Here is a 21,490-nt window from a genome sequence, read left to right on the forward strand (position 1 = left end):
GAGTTTCATCTCTTGTTTATAAATCATTTTATAGACTTCTGAGGCAGGCCTACAGGCTGAAACACGTACGTATCGAGTCTTCATAGAATAAAGATATTGAGTACCACCTGGTCGCCTTTTCTGTTTTCTTTGAGTATCTGCCTTGATAAGGTAGAATCTCCTATTGCTTTGTAACATGGAGGGTTCTCACCAGCTTTAAGAATGAACAATTACGGTCACTGAAAAAAAAAAGCAGCTTCTAAACCAGACAAAATGCGGTATTGCTAGCTCTCTGCCTAGCCAATGTACAGCACCTTGTAAGGCAGTGGCCGCCCCAGCTTTTTCTGCAGATTCTTCACTCTGGAACACAGCTCAGTGGGGCAAGTCAAGGAACTCTGAATGTACTGTGAGACAGTCTGAATCTCCTGGGAAGTCCTGGGCAGGAGAAAAATGAGAGGATTCCCTGAACTCAATCACAGATGGTACAGAAGCAAACACAAACCTTATAAAACTTATGCAGCATATACAAGGCAGGGCCAGCCTGTTAGCCTGTCTTAACCACCAACTTTTGAGGGGTGGGGTATGGAGCAGTAATGAAGAGCTTTGGCATTAAACCAAAATAAATGCATTTCAACATCCATTTAAAAAACCCCAATAATGAATTTTTTTAAAAATTTAAACAAAATTATCAAGAATAAACTTCTTGTACAGAATATTATCAATACAATAAGCAATATTACAAAGAAGAAACAAAAAAGAACAATTTAAAAAATAACCCCAATAATGAATATTTTCACCTGCGTGTGTGTATAAGTGTATATACACATATATTGAATATTTAAATGTATAATATCCAAGTATGCGTTTATATAGGACAGTTGCAGGATAATCATGACTGCACAGTCCATTTATCAAAACCTTAAGCTGCCAGCGGGGGACTATCAGGCTAATACCTGAAAATTAACTGAGAGAGATTTAAAGCTGAAGGTTCGCCAGGGTGTCTAATACTCGTACACCATTCATGCTGCAAAGTTTGTTAGTTTTTGAATCAATTGATTGTATAAGGAGGATTAAAAACAAAAACCTAACAAATAAATAAGTATACAAAACATATAACATTACACTTCTTACAAACTGTACATACAATCTGAATTGCAAAGCAGAAGCCATCACAGAATTTTCAAAGCCAGAGTCCAGAAGAAAGCAAAGTATTCAATGAGCAGATCGAGTGAGTGCATTAAAATATAACCTACTTGTGCTGCTCATGATCCATCAGCAACTGTGGGACTGCATCCACATGATGTTTCATTATCCAGTGCCAGTGCAGGGATAGGAGGGCCAGACCTGAGGGATCCACCGTCACCATGTCTGCAATGTTCCAAAACCGGTCACGCCACAGCAAGCGAGACATGATCTGTAGGGCAACCAAAGTGGTTTGTGATAGCAGCGATGTTAATATTTCCAGAATCCAGAAGTTAAATTACAGATTTAGTGATTGATTTTTTTTAAAATTATTCCTATTTAACAATGGAAATTCAGGTGGCTTGTATGGTAACAGTTTTTACTTCCCTATTATTAATACAGCCAACTTGGCCATTTTTGATGGAGAATGATAATAAACAAATGATTCAATACAAGCAAGGGTGCTATTTAAATTCTCAACAATAATTTTTAAGATTATATATGGGTTAGCCCTATCTTATATTTGTTAAAGATTGTTGAAAAATTATTTCCACAGCAATGCTTTAAGATCTGAAAGAACAGTATTCACCTGAACACTATCCACTCAAGCTATATATTAGTGACCACTTAGAAAAACAGTGACTTTGGTCTTGGAGGTTAAGATGTACAGTGTCAGCATCTATGAGACAAACATGGTTTTTTCTTTTGCATAGAGGCTTTTGGACCCCGGTTCGTTTACAAAAATTAGATAGCTCTAAGTCTAATAGATGTTGGCATTGTCATCTTGTGGCTGGGACATTAGATCATCTTTTATTCTATTGTCCATTCATATCATTATTTTGGAAATCAATTTGGCCGCAAATAGGATGTTGGAAAATCCAGTAGCCTTGACTTATGATACTATCTTATTCGGCACAGCAATGAGAGCAAAGAATCAAATTTCTTCAAACAATAACAAACTTTTATTTATATTGACCGGGATAGCAATGCAACAAATTACATATAATTGGAAAAATTATTCTGTTTAACATTTTTTATTAATTTTTTCATATAACAACAAGTGTATCATAAAGATTCATACAATTACCTTAAGTATACACTTGATATCTCCATAACATACTGTACATACAACATATCTTATATAATCCTTACTATAATTTTAGATATCATGTAAAATTTAATAATTTTATCAACTATTACTCAATTATGAATCCCTTTCCCTCCCCTTATTTTGTTAGTTGCACACAATATAACAAACACCAAATACCTACGACCTACACTAACATGGGATTCCACTCGACTAACGGCAGCAGATCAAGTTCGCAGCCTGGGAGTAACCCTAGACGGACACCTATCCTTATCCAACCACATATCCCAAGTAGTCTCCACCTCCTTCTACTACCTTCGCCAACTGAAAAGGATCAAACCCTACATCTCCAAACCAGACCTCGCCCAACTCCTATACGCATATGTCCTCTCCAGAATGGATTATTGTAACTCGCTATTTAACGGACTAACCAAAAATAATATCAGACGCCTCCAACGGGTCCAAAATGCAGCCATCCGCCTCCTACACAACCTCAACTACCGCGATTCCATCTCCCCGGCACTCCATGCTGAACACTGGCTCCCAATTAGCCAACGCTGTACTTTCAAAGCCCTAACAATTGCCCACAAGAGAATCTACTCCACCACCCCCTCCTACATAAAATCCAAACTTCCCATCTACAACCCCACTCGCATCCTCCGCTCAAAGTCAGAGACACGCCTATGCGTCCCCCCCGGAAGATCCCTGCTCACAGAAACTGCCCACAAACGATCCTACAGCCACTTCATTCCACACCTCTGGAACCAACTTCCCCCCCAACTTAGACAACAGAACTCATTATTAGCATTCCGTAAATCGGTAAAGACCCTCCTCTTCAATTAAAGATCTCCTCTGTCTCTCCCCCCCTTAAGCCCCTCCCTCCACTCTCCTATCTCCTTCCCGAAATTCCAGTATGACCCTCTCTTACTCTATCCACGAAAAATTTGCATCTATATGCTTATAACTTACCGTAAATTAAACCACGGTATTTCCCCCTCTCTCTCTCTGCTTAATCTCCCTGTATTCAATTCTCTCTAAAAACTATAAATCCAACCACTAAACCTGTTGTACTACTTATATGTCTAGTTACTCCGCACTGTGTATGTTCATTTGTAAACCGTTCTGAGCTATTGGGAGGACGGGATAAAAATCTAAATAAATAAATAAATAAAATAAATAAATATTATGATAATTTATTTATATTTTATGATAAAGAGACTAAACCTACCCCCCCCTCCTTTATCAAGTATCTCATTATGGGAAAAAATTATATCAATCTTTACAAAAATCTGTTAATGGTCCCCAAATCTTCTTAAACTTATCGATATATCCTTTTTGTGTTGCAAATGTACGCTCCATCTTATATATATGGCAAACTGAATTCCACCAAAAGTTGTAATTTAATCTGTCATAATTCTTCCAATTGTATGTTATTTGTTGAACTGCTACTCCAGTCAATATAAATAAAAGTTTGTTATTATTTGACGAGATTTGACTCCGAGTTCTCATTGCAGTACCAAACAAAATAGTATCATATGTCAAGGCTACCGGATTTTCCAACATCCTATTTATTTGAGGCCAAATTGATTTCCAAAATAGTAATATGAATGGACAATAAAATAAAAGATGATCTAATGTCCCCGTTTCTAGATGACAGTGCCAGCATCTATTAGACTTAGAGCTATTGGAAAAATTATGATAGGTTAAACTATAACTTCTGGTGGAATTCCGTATGCCATATATATATATATATAAAATGGAGCGTGCATTAGCAACACAGAGAGGTTATTTTGGTAAGTTTCAGAAGATCTGGGGACCATTAGCAGACTTCTGTAATGAATGATATCATTTTCCCATAATAAAATATTTATTAGGAGGGGAGGGGGGTGGGTATCATTTTATTTAATTTATCTCATAAAATATATGTACTTGTCAATATTTTTATTATAATTGTTATGTGTATTGGGAGGGAAGGGAGGGTTTTAAATTTTAGTAACAACTGTTATACATATTAAGTAATACATACATTTTCAGTTATTATGGTACATAAATTTAGAATGATATATTGTATTCAAGTGTATATTTTATGAGATTGTTTAAAGTTTCTATGTTACACTTGTTGTATGAAAAATGAATAAAAAATTTTTAAATAAAAGAAAAACAGTGAAAGCAAAGTTATATATGTTTGGAATAAACTACCTAAATAATTTAAGTAAAATTTGTAAAAAAAACTCTTTTTTAAAATTACTTATCTGAATAAAAAGTTTGCTATGATGGGTCAGTTAGGAGCATGAAGAAGATATCAGATCTTACTTCAGTGATTCCTAAACCTGTCCAAGTTCTCAGGATATGAGTATTCATGAGATTGATTTGCATACATTATGTCCTTGGTATGCCTATCTCATGAATATTCTTTGTGGATATCCCAAGAACCTGACTAGCTGGAGTTCCCCAGGACAGGCTTGGGAACCCTCATCTTACCTACTGATTTTCTTTCCTTTAGTCCCACCACACCAATCCAGAACCTGTAGGTTGAATTTATCAACCAGTGGATGGAGACAAAAATATAAGGGGTTCTCACCTTGTTAATCTTCTTTCTTAAAAACCAACACTCTATTCCTGAACTCTCGGGTTTGTGTACCCCTTGTTGTAAGATCTCTGTAGGAAGCGTCATTTGCATACTTTTTCTCCTCCTCCTACACCTCTGGACTGCCCCTCAGCGTATCACAAAGCAGTCATCCCTGTACAAGAGACAGAAGAAGGAGGGGGTACGGGGAAACTCCCTGAAGAAATATGTCTATTCTGCTCATATAATTAAAACATATCAAGAAAACATTAGAACAAGAATCAAACTTTTGGCAAACAGAACAAAATATAGAGAACCCAGCCTGCACTGACAATGTGGGGGCGGAAAATCTACAAACCCCCAAGGGATCAGGAAAGCGAAATGTATGGAGGCTGGAGACAGAAACAAATAGTCCAATTTTCCAGTACTTATTCAGGCAGATAGCAGGCAAATCAACATACTCCAAGCGCGGGCATCAGGAATAAAGTGTGATTTTACAAAAAAGAAGATTAACAAAGTAAGAGACCCGGAAAACAGCAACAATTGATGCCAGCTGTGGAAGCTTAAAAGAACATATAACCCAAGCTCCACTTACCAGAGAATTCTCCACTCTATGGGAAAAGAGAGGCCCAAAATTAACTGCAGGCCTCACAGCATACCCTGAAGAAAACCACAGCATGATGGCTGAAATGTCAGTTCTACCTACACAGATGCTGCGAGACCCAGAAACAGCAACACTCGTAAGAACCTAATCTTTGCTTCTTGTACAAACCCACTCTATTCCTGAACTCTCGAGACATAACAGAGCAGTCCCTCAACTTAGGGTGGTACCCATGACCCTGCTATCAGGATCGAAGATCCAAAGGCGGAATACCTATGGACTACCACCTCAATTCTGTAAAACTTTGTGAAAGCATGCAAAGAAGACCAAGTGGTGGCTCTGCAAATTTCCTCTGGGGAAACCACTGAAGATTCCACCCAAGAGGAAGCAACTTCTTGCATGGAGTGGGTCTTCACTCCAATAGGGACAGAAGAAATGGCCATATGAATCCATCTGGAAATCAAGGCCTTAGATGCCGAACGTCCTTTATGGGCCGCACCATACAAGTCAAACAGATGACCTGACAAATGAAATTTGTTCATGACCGCCAAATACCACAACAAAAGCTTGCACACATCCCCTAGTGCCAATGCCACTATGACCAACCAAATGGTCTCCATGCGGAAGTGCGGTACTTTCAGTGCAGCATTGACCAACTTGAGGTCTCCAGTCATTTGAGCCTTTCTTTGGCACAATGAAGTATATGAAGTATCTGCCCAAGGCCTATTCTTCATCCAGGACTGGCTCTAAGGCATGAAGATTAAGTAGTCTTTGCAGCGTTGCCTGGATTCTGAGGGCTTTCTCTCGTTGGACCACTGGAGAATCTACAAAAAAAAGTTCCAAAAGGGAGGCACAGAGCTGATTTTGTAACCTTCTTGAACGGCTTCTAGGATCCATCGGGCTGTGTCAATCTGAGCCCAGACCAATGAATAGGCTGACAGCCTGCCTCCTATTCTGGGGGTGTCATTGTGCTTTCTTGGAGGCTGGAGAGGGGCAAGAGCCAGAAGCTTACTGTCTCCTGCCCCTAATGAACCTCTGCCGTGACCCCTGAAAAGACCTCGAATTCCCACATCCTGGATCCCCAGCTGTTTGGGGGTCTGCTGTCCAGCAGATCATCCAGACCCTTGCTGAACAGCATCTGCCCCTGAAAGGGAAGCCTGATCAGTGTGACTTTACAGACTGAATTTCCTGCCCACTGTCTGATTCAGAGCATCCGCTGGGCATAGATAGCATAGGCTGACACCTTGTTCATGACTCTGATAATGCGATAAAGAGTGTCCGTTATATAAGTCATCCCAGATAGAAGCACTTAAGGGTCTTCATCTTCCTTCGAGGCCGGAACTTGAGATATTCTGGTTTGGCAAGCACATGCCACAAATGAAGCTGTGGCTGCTGCCCTAATCCCTAGGGTCAAAGCTTCAAATTGTCTCTTGAAGGACAAGTCCATTTTATGGTCCTGAGTATCCTTTTATCACACCTCCTTCACTAAGCAAGGAGGTTCATTTAGTGATCTGTGCCACCAGTGAATCCACCTTCAGCTTAACAAACTAAGCTTAATGTCTTTTGGAAACTGCCTAGGTTTAGGTAGTGTATAAATTTTAAAATAAATAAATGTATTGTACTCTTGTGCATTCAATGAATAATCAATGGTCAATGACAGAAGAGTCACTTTTGATGCAGAAGGAAACTTCTTTTGGTGGCTGGCCACTAGCCAAACAAATTGCTTCTGTTCTTCATCTTTTGTCAAAGTATCATTGTATTTTTCAATGAGGCTTATCCTTCATTCTGCTGTATCATTAACATCAATCAATCTGGATGCCTGATTCCAAAGCTTTTTGAAAACTGATCAGTAGTTCACTCCGTGAGATATTTCTTCAGGAATATTTTCACTTTTGTCGATCCTCCTTCAATCAAGAGAAAAAAAAAATAACTGTTCTCTGTGTTACAAGACTTTCAAAGGTCACATTTCAAAGGTTCCATTTCATCTGTACACATGAGATATAATGTTTCTGGTGCGATTCTGTCATCAAAAATGGCAAGTTCTGCTAGGTGTTCGGACAGAAACCATAGATGTCTGGAAATGGCTGCGAGTACTTTGTTTGCAACAGTTTTATTCAGATTTGTGTTGAGTGTAGACAGCAGTTCAACATCATTGTATGGAGCCCTAATTCCCATTGGCTTGATCCTATTCCACAATCGCTGACTTAAACACCAACTTATAACTTTCCAGTAAAGGTTTTCCTTCATCATAGTGATGAAAATTGATCAAAGAACATCCAGTCCACGTGTCAGTCTAGCAGTTGAGAGATACCAGACCGACTTCTAAAGAGCCAAAGTTTAAGTGTGTAGATAGCAAACTAGATGCCATACAAACTAATTATGTGCAACCACCTACATACACAACACATAAGCAAACAGTGCATGTTGGAGTGGCCTCTAAATATTGCCTAATCAAGCTGAAATTTGACGCAAGTAAGAAATATCAAGTGGACAAATTAAGCCTTGTGGAGACAAGATTTGACAAGGTTGATTTTCTTGCATACTACCATTGACTACCCTACCATAATAGCCTTACACACTGTGTTGCTCCATCACCCCCACCCCCCGCGAGAACTGCATTGCACCCCCCCCCCCCCGCGAGAACCACATCGCACCCCCGTGCTGGAAGCGGCATCCACCCACCCAAACAAGCTCCTTATCCCATCTACTGCGTGCCGGTGCCAGTTAAGGAAAGATCCCGCCTCTTGCAGATGCTCAAGACCCAGCCCAGGCAAGAGGTGGGATCTTTCCTTAACTGGCATCGGCACGCAGAAGATGGGGTAAGGAGCTTGTTTGGGTGAGTGGGCAAATGCCGCTACCAGCACGGGGGTGCGATGCGGTTCTCGTGGGGGGGCGTTCATGGTGCGATGCTGGTTTGAGCGGGGGGAAATGCTCATTTTGCGAGTTAAGGTTTGTGGGAGTGTTTTGCTCGTCTTGCAAAACACTCGCAAACCGAGGTTACACTGTACTTATCAAATAGCCATGTTTTCGACAGGTTCCTGACTCTAAGATAATTAGACTCAAATCTTTCCACTACCAGTAACAAATTTCACAAAGAGGAGGGGTAGCTAAATTAAAAAGCTGTTATTTAAAAATTATTGTTGTTGAGGTCACGTGATGTGCTGAGCCGAGCAGGACGTGCCTTGCTCGTGCTCTGGGGCCCCGAATCTCTCAAACCCTGACATTTCTGGTTTTTGTCGGCCCGCGCATCTTCGAAACTTTTGGACCGTGCATGGACCGGTTTGTGCACCCAACTAGCCCGGTTATGAGCAGCAAATCGAGTCGTGCCGCTAAAGACAGGGAGACCCGTTCGGCGCGGCCTGATCCGAAAATGGCGGCGGGGGACCTGGGTTCCGCGCTCCCCTTGTCTGAGGCGCATATAGCGGCGCTTTCGGCTTCGGTGGTACGAGCGCTGGACTCCCGCTTTGATCATCTCTCGAGCCAGTTAGCGTCGCTTGAGGCCCTGCTGGGGGAGACCACCAGGCGCACAGGAGAGCTGGAGAGCCGTGTCTCAGGAGTTGAGGACACGTGTTCGGCCTCCGCCGCCGATCTGGTTTCCATGAAGGCACAGCTCCAGCGCCAGGCCGACAAGCTGGAAGACCTCGAGAATCGCTCGAGGCGGGACAACTTGCGCCTGGTGGGTCTCCCGGAGACGGTCCCAGACGCCCGACTTCTCTCTACTTTAGAATCCTGGCTTCAGGCGGCGCTGCCGCTCCCAACTGGCGTGGGACCGTTGCGGTTGGACCGCGCACACCGCCTGGGTCGGCGCTCAGAGGGCTCGGGTTACTATCTTCAAAATACATAACTCGGCTGTTAAAGCGGAGTTGATGAGACAGTACAGGCTAAAGCGGAATACCTTATCGTTTGAGGACTCCCCTGTGCGGCTGTTCCAGGACTACTCCCCTGCGCTCCAGGAACGCCGGAGGCGCTTCTCATCGGTGTGTTCGGCTCTCTACGATCGAAAAGTTCGATTCCAGCTTCTTTACCCGGCGCAGCTCAAGATTTGGACTCCATCGGGCTGGCGTATGTTCCCTACTGCTGAAGCTGCGCAAACCTATCTTGACGCGCTACCCGGGGAAGCGGGGCCCTCTTCGGCCCCCTGAGTTTCCGGTCCTGGCTGCTGAGCTACCTTGCACTCATCTGTGGAGCGCTCCTCTTCAAGATCAACGGTCCTGGCCTCGAGAATGAGCTGGCCCCCTGCTTCCCTTCGTGCCCTCTGGCATGCTGGCCGTGTTGGATGGATTATACTCTCATGTTTGTTTAGTTGCGACATTTACTTTGCCCCTCTGTCTTTTATGATGTCGCTTCCTGATATACCCGGCCCCGCACTTTGGCAGCGCTGGTTCTCCTTGCTTGGTTGGCTGTTATGTTCTGTTGCCTGATTTGCTTGGGGATCTGGCGGGCCGGCTGCCTGGGTGTGGGGCCTGAGGGGCCGTTGCTATGCCTTGCTCCTGACACCTTCGTAGGAGGGTGACCTCTCTCGGGCTTGCCTGGGGGGATGCTCGGCTTTGGAAGGTTTTCCTGTGCCTTCTACTCACCCTTTCCCCTTTTGGTGGGCCTCTGGGTACTGGCTTCCTGTGGGGTTTGGTTTGGATGCAGCTCCTGTCTGGTTGGGTTGCTAGTGGAGTCTGGTGTGGCTTTGGTCCTGCTGTGAATGTGTTTGACTGGTGTGTCTGTTGGGGGGTAGAGCCTGCTTGTTTTTTCTTGATTAAATGGACTTTGCATGATTTGGGGGCCGCTTCTCAGTTTTTGTTTGTTGGGCCTCTGGTGTGCTGCTGGGAAGTGAAGGAATGTTGTACTATTGGTAGTACCAGGGCTTCTTTGTTCCTGTGGCTTTCTGCCCTGCCGTATTTGTGGCTCCTGTGTCTGCTGCCTCTTGCTGAGGTTTGTTTGATTGAATGGATGCGTGTGGTGGAGCTTGGGGTGCTTGTGTTGGGTGTGGGATTGGGGATTTGGGGCCCCATACCATCTTTGCGTGACTCCTTTGTTCCACTTTTGTGGAACGATTTCTTTCTTGGGGTTGGAGGGGTTGGGATGGGTTGGGTGATGGAAAGGGTATTGGGATGGGGTGGGGTGGGTTGGGTTGGATTGGGGGGGTGGGGGGTCCTCCTTCTATGGGGTTTGCTTTTGTTACTGTTTGGAATGTTATTGTGGGTTTCCTCTTGGATTATTACTATTGTGTGTTCCTGCTCTGGGGGGTGGCTGGGCCCTTGGGGCGGTTTTTTGGTCTTTTCTTTCTTTTCTTATGTGCCTTTTTCTACCTTCGGACCTGAGTACCCCGTTTAGATTCACCTCTTGGACTGTGGGGGGAATTACTTTTTCATTTTCTGGCTCTACTTCTCTCCTGCTTTTCTGCCATGAGTTCCCCATTTAGAATTACCTCTTGGAATGTTGGGGGGATCACGTCGCCTGTCAAGAGATCCAAAATACTTGTTGCTCTCCAACGCTACCGATCTGATATTGCTTGTCTACAGGAAACTAGATTGAATGATGCAGAACATCTTAAGTTGCGTCGTTCTTGGGTGGGGGAAGTGTTTTTTGCTTCTTCTTCGGGTCGTCATGGGGGCATTGCAGTGCTGGTCCGTAAGTCTTCTCCACTAGGTGTCCAGGTTCTGGATAGGTCATCTGACGGTCGTTTTTTGCTTCTTCGCCTTACGCTGGGTGGTCGCTCTTATCTTTTTCTTGTGGTATATGGCCCTAATTCTGGAGAGTCGGCCTTCCTACAGCGATTGCTTCATCTTCGTTCTCGCTTTCCTGATGACCCGCTGCTTCTTTTGGGAGATTTTAACTTGGTGATGCATCCTGATCAGGATAAGTCTGGCTCTTCTGCCTCTTCTTTGGGTTCTAAGAGTCATCTCCTTTCCGATTTCTGTGACTCACTTTCAGTTGTAGACCCATGGCGTCTTCTCCACCCTGAAGTTCGTGACTATACCCATCTCTCTCGTGCCCATGGTACTTGGTCCCGTCTCGATTATATTTTTTTATCTACCTCTTTGTTTCCTTCTGTCCACTCGGCGGAGCTTGGACCTTTGTCGATTTCGGATCATGCCCCGATTTGGGTTGATGTTGTCCTGGATCCTACCTATCTCCGCGCGCCGTCTTGGAGGTTTCCCTTTTATCTTGCTAAGGATGAGGAATTTCGTGCTTTTTTGCAGACCCAGTGGGACGATTATTCTACAAATAATGCTTCCCACATGGCTGATCCTATTTTGTTTTGGGAGGCTGGGAAGACGGTGCTTAGAGGACATATCATTTCATTTCTATGTGCTCGTCGTAAGCGTATTAATCAGGGGATCGTTACTCTGGAAAGGGCTTTACGTCTGGCAAAGCGGTCCTTTTCTCTCCACCCTTCTCCGGAGACTCGAGACTGCTACTTGTCTACTCAGGTGGCCCTGAACTCCCTTCTCCATTCTCGTTCCCAAAAGTGTAAAGCCTTTTATCATCATCGTTTCCTTCGTTACGGTAACAAACCCGGCCGGCTTATGGCTCGTTTGGTTAACGCTACGACTGGCAGGAAGCCGATTTTATCTCTGCGTACTCCGGGCGGAGGTGTGGTGTCTCGGACTTCTGAGATCTCTGGGGTCTTATTTGAATTTTTTAGTCGGTTATATGAAGCCCCGGAAGACGCTTCTTTGGATATGATATCTTCACTCTTCTGGGTTGCCTCGTTTGTCAGCGGATGCGATTGCCTCTCTTAATAGTCCGTTTAGGGCGGTTGAATTGGAATCTGCTATTAAATCGCTCCGCTCCGACCGGGCTCCGGGTCCGGATGGGTTCTCGGGTGATTTCTATCGGCTTCTTTCTCCGACACTTTATGGACCTTTATTGGCATACTTTGATGCTGCTACGGCCCGTGGTTCTTTTCCACGTTTTGCTAATGAGGCCCTTATTACCTTACTCTTGAAGCCTGGTAAGACTGCTGATTTGCCGGAATCTTATCGTCCCATTTCATTGATCAATGTGGACCTTAAACTTTTTGCTCGCATGTTGGCTGATCGTCTTGCTCCTCATTTACCTCAGCTTATCCATGAGGATCAAGTAGGCTTTGTTCGGGGCCGACAGTCTGTACATAATGTCCGCAAGGTACTTCTTGCTCTTGCCCAGTGTCAATCTTTCCGGATTCCGACCTTGTTTGTTAGCTTGGATGCTTCTAAGGCGTTTGATAGCATTCACTGGTCCTTCTTATTTCGTACCTTGGAGTATGTGGGGCTCGGGGGATTCTTTCTAGACGCTGTGCGTTCCTTATATTCCGATCCCTTGGCATCATTGCTTGTTAATGGGACTCGTACTGACTCCTTTCCTATTCTTCGTGGCACCAGACAGGGTTGCCCTCTTTCCCCTCTTTTGTTTCTTCTTTCCTTGGAACCGTTGTTATGCACTATTCGGGGGTTTGCGGAGGTACGAGGTCTCTCGGTTGGTGGCTTCGAGCTTAAGACCCTGGCGTACGCAGATGATATGTTTCTAATTCTTACCCGACCTGAAGATTCTCTTCCGGCGGCTCTGGATCTCATCTCTGAGTTTGGGTTTTATTCAGGGCTGTCTCTTAACCTGGATAAATCCTTGGCCTTACCTTTTCCACTAGATTTACGTGCTTCGTGGCGGGGTGTATTTCCTCTTCGGTGGGCAGATTCTTCTTTACGGTACTTGGGGGTTACTATTCCACTCGACTTGTCTAGTTTGTACCGGTTGAATGTAGTCCCGTTGTTTCAGACGTTACAGAATAGGTTGCACCTTTGGGAGTCTCTTCCTTTCTCGCTTTTGGGTCGAGTACACCTGTACAACATGCTACTGGTCCCCTGTTGGCTTTATGTTTTCCAGGTCCTTCCCCTTTATTTGACGTTTCGGGACGAACGCCGCTTGGAACGACTGGTCCAGAAATTTCTTTGGGCAGGGAAGAGGCCTCGCTTGCTTTATAAGCGGGCGGCAACTCCATGGTATAGGGGTGGCTTGGGATTACTGAATCTCCGCTATTTGACAGTTGGTTGTGGAATGAGGCATATTAATGATCTTTTACGGGGTACTTCGGCATTCACTAACTCAGCTCTGGAACTTTCCTGCTTTTCTTCTACTCATTTCAGTGCATATCTTCATTCTGTTCCTTCTTCAGAACCTGAATCTCTTTCTATGAAAGTTTTACATCGACCCTTAAGGAAGGTTTGGCGTTGGGTCAGTAAATTTCACTCTCTTTCTCCTTCTGTCTCTCCCTTCCTTCCTATTCGTTTCAATGGTTCTTTCCTACCTGGGATTGATGGGCCGAGCTTTGCTCGGTGGGAAACGAGGGGCATTCATTATCTATTTCACTTGGTTAACGATGAAGGCATTATTAAATCTTTTGCTCAGTTGCGAGCTGAATTTGATCTCCCTGTTACTGACTATTTTGCTTACATGCAAATCCATCATTATATCTCTTCCTTACCTTCTAGCTCCTTGAAAGCCGTTTGTCATGAGACTTTGTCTACGGCCTTTACCCTTGGTTCTCAACAATCGGTCCCTCTCAAATTTCATCACCGCCACTTGAAGGATGAGTGCCCCTTGTTTGACCATTCTAAGCTGCGAGATGCTTGGTCCGGTGATCTTTCTGTTGATTTGCCTTCTGATGTCCTTCTTCAGGCTGTCCGGCGACTGCCTGCATATCGTAAATACACAACCTTTTGGGAGCAGCATTTTAAATTGATTTTTCGTTTATATGTTTCTCCTAGAAGGGCATATTTGGCTCACTTCCGTCCCCATGCAGCCTGTCTTCGTTGTCAGGCTCCGGAAGCCAGCTTAGGCCACATGTTCTGGACTTGTCCTCAGATACAACTGTTTTGGACTGCTGTATTTGCTTTTGTGGAGTCTATTTGGCATGTTACTGTTCGCAGTTCTCCTTTGCTTTTATTTGGGACTGTTCCTCACTACTTTCCCCGTTTCAAGGGAGTTGCAGCTTTCCTCAAGTGGTCTATCCTGATTGCTTTGAAATGCATCCTGCTGAAATGGCTTGAAGCTGAGGCACCGGACTATTCCCTTTGGAGGAGCCGCATGATCGCTCTTTTGATGTGGGAGCGACGGGATGTGACTGACTTGGCTTCTCGACATGGTCGTCTTTTCCAGACCACTTGGGAACCTTTCTGGAATACTTTGACCCCTCTGGCTCGTAGCCGGCTACTTAATTGATGCTTTGTCTGTACTTCCCTTTTGTGCCTTTTTTGTATAGTTTGTTATTCCATTCTTTGTTAATTTGTGTTTCGAAGGAGGACCCTGGGGTGGGTGTGGTGGGGAGGGGGGTTTAGGGTGGGGTGGTTCTTTTGGGGACGGTTTCAACAAACAAAATTTTGAGCTGTTTTTGTACTTTGTGTTACTATGTTGTGTTCTTGCTTGCTCAATAAAATATATTTGACTATAAAAATTATTGTTCTAATCAAAGTCAAGGAGGGTAATTAGTAGGATTTATTTGCTGCCTTTTTGAAGGCATTCACTGAAGGCGGAGTACAGCAAGAATAGGTCTAATTTATCAGATGACTATTTTGTGTGGAAACTAAACATGGTCAAATTGAAACAAGGTTGGAAATATAAACTGGACAGTGTCCATATAAAATTTTTAAAGTTAAACATAAAATCTTAAATTCCACCCTAGCAACCACAGGTAGTCCGTGTAATTCACAAAGAAGTGAAGAATGGCTCAGATGGCTCCACACCTGCCTAAGCAACAGAGAATATGTAGTCTGGAAAAACAAAACATGGTTCAAAACCTGGAAATCATTCTGTGGAGTTCCTCAAGGCTTATCTCTCTTGCCAATCCTCTTCATGAGCTCTCTAGGAAACAGTGGCTTTGAAAAAGATGACCACCTATTATCATATGCAGAAGACATCTTCCTGCTCATACAGCTAACCCCTGTTTCCATAAATATCCCAGAAAAAGATTGAAAGCTACATGAGCAAAATCTCCAATTGGGCTAACAGCAAGCAACAACCAAACTAAAGAGCCAAAATTAAGCTGCTCTGGTTTCACACATCACAACAAACCATCCCCAGTGCACTAAATCTGCCCTTAGGCACCAACCTCCAAATATAAGAAATCTCAAAAGTACTTGTGACATTCTAGATTCCATTCTCACATACTCGCCCCAAATTTCCAACCTTAGAAAGAAAAAAACACTTCTGCATGGAAAGACTGCAACTGATCATGCTCTTCTTCTATGAACATCACTTCAAGTTTATTTCAAGTTTATTAGGATTTTATATACCGCCTATCAAGGTTATCTAAGCGGTTTTACAATCAGGTACTCAAGCATTTTCCCTCTCTGTCCCGGTGGGCTCACAATCTAGCTAATGTACCTGGGGCTATGGAGGACTGAGTGACTTGCCCAGGGTCACAAGGAGTAGCGCGGGGTTTGAACCCACAACCCCAGGGTGCTGAGGCTGTAGATCCAACCACTGCGCCACACACTCCTCAATCACACTTCGCTATCATAGTACAAATGCTCATCCTCTCACAACTGGACTACTGCAATTTGCTATACAAAGGCTTAGGTGCCTCCTAGCCACTCAAACAGCAAAACTAGATAATCAAATCTCCATTTTTCTGCTAACAACCACCAACTATAAGTTGTTCAGAAAAGAAATAAAAACCATACTCTTCAAGAAATCCTTGAAAAAGTCTTATCACCACGAATACCTTCCTTCTATCTTTTTCTTGACTCTCAGAGACTACCTGATCTATTCTTTACCTTCACTAGTCATGACCAGTGATCTCCTTTTGTAACATACCTACTATAAATCTTTTGTAATCCGCCTTGAACCTCATGGTAATGGCAGAATAGAAATCTCTAATGTAATGTAATACAACACAGGCTACAGCTAATAAAAAACACCGCAGTCAGACTCATTTTCCACTTAAGAAAATATGATGCAATATCCGACCACATTCATAAGCTACATTGGCTACCCCAGCACCCAGAATCTACTTCTAAACGTCCTGCATATTGTACCAGATACATCAATCTCAGAGGATGCAATAACTTCTCCGAACTCCAGTTCACATTGTTAGAATCTTCAACACCTCCAAGATGATCCTCCCCTCACCAAAAGGTGTCAGATACAAATGAATATTCAACTCACTGTTCACCTACGCAATAAAAAACTGGAACAGCTTCCCCACAGACACATTAGGACCAAAGTACCTGAGTTTTAGAAGAAAACCGAAGACATTTCTCTACAAAAGCTACCTATCAGCAGGATGATTCTTATAGATTTCCCAGAGCTACCAAGCTCATACTGCCATAAACTTATTGCATCAACTTTCGTGTGGTTGCCAGGGTGAAATGTCATTCTTTGTCTGCTGACTGCCACAATGTCTTCTTTGTAAGCTCCCCTTGCCTTATTGGCTCTTGTTTGTAAGCTCTCTTCTTCATTGTAATCCATGACTTTGGCTCTTCTGTAAACTCCATGCTGTTTGGGCTCTTGGGGAATCTTGTAAATTGCCTTGAACCTTTATAGGCATAGAATGATCCACAAATCCTAGATTAGATTTTGTTTTGCCAAAAATTATCTTCACTGCCATATTTTGCAATCATTGAAGATAAGACAATGTTTATTTATTCTTTTTTCACTTATTGAAGTATTAAAAAATGAATAAAGATAAAAAAAGAAGATAAGACAAAAGTGATTTAAATATACCAAAATAAAAAAAATCACAATAATCCAGTTTAGAATGGCTATAACTTATTTCTGCAAATTGTCTAGAGAATCAAAGATCACATCTGGCGTAAAGAACACACTTGTACAAACATCAAATTCGTCAGGTGATTCAATTGAGTGACCTTCCAAAGAGTCCAGCCATAAACCTACACTAGATTACAAAGGAATTAAATTACCTTGTAGCACTAGATTCAAAATTGGACAGGAAAATTTCTTCCTGCCCACCCAAAGAAGAGAGGGTTTTCAATGGTAACTTCAACTTATAAACATCAACTATTTTTGTGAATGTAATATCCATAAATCAAAATGCTTCAGTTACAGAGTTTATCACAGGAAAAATAATTTGATCATCACCATAGCATAAATTTAAAAAATTCTTAGTCCCAGTTGTCTTAATTTATAACCAAGGGCACTAAAACAGCACAGGAGACAGTGAAGATCCCTGTGGGAGTCCACATGAACAAGATCAGCTATTTGAAATAAATCCAATTTAAAAATCACAGTTATGATTTTTCTTTTTTTTAATTCTTTATTCATTTTAAAACTGATAAACCCAGTCTATTCCAATAGACTGGGTTTGTCAGTTTTAAAATTATTATCTGGCTATTTAAATAAGAAACCAAAAACTGGACTTAGAGATATTTGGAGCATTGAGATTAAACATCAAATTAGTGTGTCTCAATGGCCACATATTTGGTCCTGGAGGCAAGCATTGTTTTTCCTGTTGCATAGAGCACTCTGGACCCCTGTTCGTTTACAAAAATTGGATTGCTCTAAGTCTAATAGATGTTGGCATTGTCATCTTGAAGCTGGAACTTTAGATCATTTACTTCAGTGGAGAAGATGCGGTATATAAACCTAAGGCTTAGTTTAGTTTAGTTTAAGGCTTTTTGGGAGTCTATTTGGGATCAAATAAATTGTTTGTTAGAGAACCATGTAGCATTGTCATGTGACACAATTTTATTTGGCATGTCTATGAGAGCTAAATGTCAAATATCTGCTAATAATAACAAGCTTTTATTGATATTAACAGGAGTTGCCATCCAACAAATAACACATAATTGGAAGGACTGTAAAAGAATGAATTATTGTTTTTGGTGGTCTTCAGTTTGTCATGTGTATAAAATGGAAAGAGCGTTGGCTGTTCAAAAAGGTTATTATAATAAATTTAAGGATGTGTGGGGACCTTTATTAAATTATAGTAATGAATAAGTTACACTTTTCCCAATCTTAATACACATGTGGATTTGAGGGGGGGATTTCTTGTTTTTCCATTAAGAATATATAGATGATTGTCGTAAGATTGTTTTCATGTGGTATATATTAGTTGTATATGAATTTGGGAGGGGGATGGGGGTTAAATCTTCTTGGTGTATGATATTGAAAATTTTTCAAGTGATGTATTATATTTGGTTGATATTTACTGTACACTTGATGTAAGTTTAAAAATGAATAAAGTAATTATAAAAAAATAAAGAAAAACCTGACAAACAAGTGATTAATATTAAAACATTACATTACTAATAAAATATACAGCACTTGACATTCTCATACATATAATCCATTAAAGTAGAAATTATAACCCTTTCCCCCACCCAACAATTCTTCAACAGAAATCCAATCATTAAATAAAAATATTAATCATCCAATTTCCCCCCTCCCCCCAATAAAATACATGTATCCATCAGAAAGGAAAACGATGTTCATTCATTACAATAATTATCTAATGGCCCCCAGATCTATTTCAGTTATGATTTTTCAGTATTACATTAAGAACATAAGAAGTGCCATCTCCGGATCAGACCCTAGCTCCATCAAGTCCGGCGATCTGCACACGCGGAGGCCCCGCCAGGTGTACCCTGGCATAGTTTTAGTCCCCATATCACTCTAAGCTTCTCGTAAAGAGAAGTGCATCTAGCTTACCCTTACCAATGTCACTCTATGCCACTCATAAGGAGATGTACATCTAACTTACCCTTAAATCCTAGAACGGTGGATTCCGCAATTACCTCTTCTGGGAGAGCATTCCAGGTGTCCACCACTCGATGTGTGAAGCAGAACTTCCTGATATTTGTCCTGAACTTGTCCCCCCTTAGCTTCAGTCCATGTCCTCTTGTCCGTATCACATTGAACATTGTAAATAATGTTTTTCTTGTTCTAATTTGTCGATTCATTTTAGTATTTTGAAAGTCTCGATCATATCCCCTCGCAGTCTCCTTTTCTCAAGGGAGAACAACCCCAGTCTCTTAAGTTGTTCCTCGTAATCCAGGTTCTCCATACTTTTCACCAGCTTTGTTGCTCATCTCTGCACCCTCTCCAGCAGTTTTATATACTTCTTTAGGTATGGAGACCAATGCTGGACAAAGTATTCCAAGTGTGGTCTGACCATTGCTCTATATAGCGGCATTATAACTTTCTCCGATTTACTTGTTTTTTTACATTGGATATTTCTATGCTGCCATTATCTTGCGGTTCAAGGCGGGTTACAAAAGAGTTATAGAAGGTGGACTACAAAAGAAGACATCTGGTCATTGCCAGGAAATAATAGAGGGGATCAGGTAGTTTTGGGGAGTCGGGAAGTTAGACAGAGGATGTTGCAATAGTCTAGTAGGCCTAGGATTAGAGATTGTACTACGAGTTGGAATTATGTTCTCTTGAAGAATTTTCGGCCTTTGTCTTAGGTTTCTCATAATTGTGAATGATTTCTGTATCATTTTATTTATTTGTGGTTGCATGATGCAGCATCTGTCTATCATCATTCCTAGTAGTTTTAGGGTGAGTTGAATGGGGTAATTGATTGAGTTGATTTCTATATTGGTTATGGTTGGGGCTTTGTTATTTTCGAGGAGGATGAATTTGGTTTTGTCTGGGTTCAGTTTCAATTTGTGATCTTTCATCCAAGTCATAACTGTCCAGAAAACCAAGACAGCACGTTCCCTGTTATTCCAAAGTCTAAACAGAAGCAGCTCATGATCAACGAAGTCAAAAGCTGCCGAAAGGTCCAACATTAAGACAGAGAAAATATTCTTATCTAGCAACAATTGTAAATCAGTAAGTAATGCTAATGTATAGGTTTCTTAAAACTACACTGTATCATATCCAACAGTGTGTGCTTATCTAAATCCTGTAATTGATCAGCAACAACAGATTCTACAATTTTAGTTAAAAACGGTATACTTGCCACCAGTCCTTAATTTGAACAAAGCTCTAAATGAGAGAACCTCTTTCTTGGAAATTTGCTATTAGAAAGCATGAGATTAAACAAAGCAACCATGTTAAAATGGTAATGGAAGATAACCCAACAGGTCCATGGAAAGATATATATAACAAATGTATATTAGACCCTCATGTAGAGTCTTGAAAAAAATGATCTAACATCCTTGAAGATTTCATTAAGATAAATGCAATATAAGACAATCAAGATATTTATAGAAGATATATTTATATATTAAAAATAAGGATATATTTATATATTAAAAAAGATCAATGAAGATTTTGGCGGGCTATAAATATTTTATAGAATAGAAAAGAGTCCACCATCTGAAGATCTAATCAAAAAATCTTTTTGTTGTGAGAGTTTGGATACATATATTAATAATAATAATAACTTTTATTTGTATATTAAGATTAACATTAGCTGAACTGATTATATTTTTATTGCCCAATTATTATTTTTATGGATTTTATATGAGTTTCAATGTCAACTTACTTATAAAAGGAATACTTTTTTACATAAGTGTTGCTTGATGACATCAGAAAAAAAAACCTCTTCTCACCTCATTTGTGTCATCATCTGTCAAAGTGGTCTGGTTGGACTGCACACAGTGCAATACAGAGGCATCCCAGAGTTCAAAGAAAGCTGCCAGATGGGCCACAACAGGATGTGGAAGGCTGTTAGTATACTCTGGATCTTAAGTTCACAAACAAAGAGATTCTTTGTCAACAAACTTGGTTAACATATGAAGAATCATACCTATAGCCTCCATCTTAGGGCAAAGCAGGTACAAGATGTGTTTTGCCCTTGAAGATGGTGAAATGATCAAAAAGACACTCTAAAGCAGTGCTTCTCAACCCAGATCTCAAACCCAACCAATCAGGTTCTCAGGATATCCACAATGCATATGCATGAGATAGATTTGCATACCTAGAAGGTGGTGCATGCAAATCTCTCTTATATCTGATTAGCTGGTTATGCCCTGAGAACGGATTAAGAACCACTGCTCTGAAAAGCACAGTTACTTACCGTAACAGGTGTTATCCAGGGACAGCAGGCAGATATTCTTAACGCATGGGTGACGTCACCGACGGAGCCTCGGTACAGACACTTTTAACTAGAAAGTTCTAGTTGGCCGCACCGCGC

General features: G+C 41.8%; 1 protein-coding gene across 2 annotated transcripts in view; it reads right to left on the minus strand.

Annotated features, from left to right (window-relative positions):
- Positions 1–21,490, minus strand: part of MDN1 (midasin AAA ATPase 1) — a 943,760-nt gene that overhangs the window by 362,065 nt on the left and 560,205 nt on the right. For both annotated transcript variants that reach the window (XM_033936734.1, XM_033936735.1), the window contains exons 53-55: positions 20,907–21,040; positions 1,233–1,393; positions 294–414 (exon numbers count right to left, since the gene is read on the minus strand). In XM_033936734.1, coding sequence (XP_033792625.1) covers positions 294–414; positions 1,233–1,393; positions 20,907–21,040 — 416 coding nt within the window. The remainder of the gene's footprint in view (positions 1–293; positions 415–1,232; positions 1,394–20,906; positions 21,041–21,490) is intronic.

Source organism: Geotrypetes seraphini, chromosome 3 (genome assembly GCF_902459505.1).
Source record: "Geotrypetes seraphini chromosome 3, aGeoSer1.1, whole genome shotgun sequence".
NCBI lineage: Eukaryota > Metazoa > Chordata > Amphibia > Gymnophiona > Dermophiidae > Geotrypetes > Geotrypetes seraphini.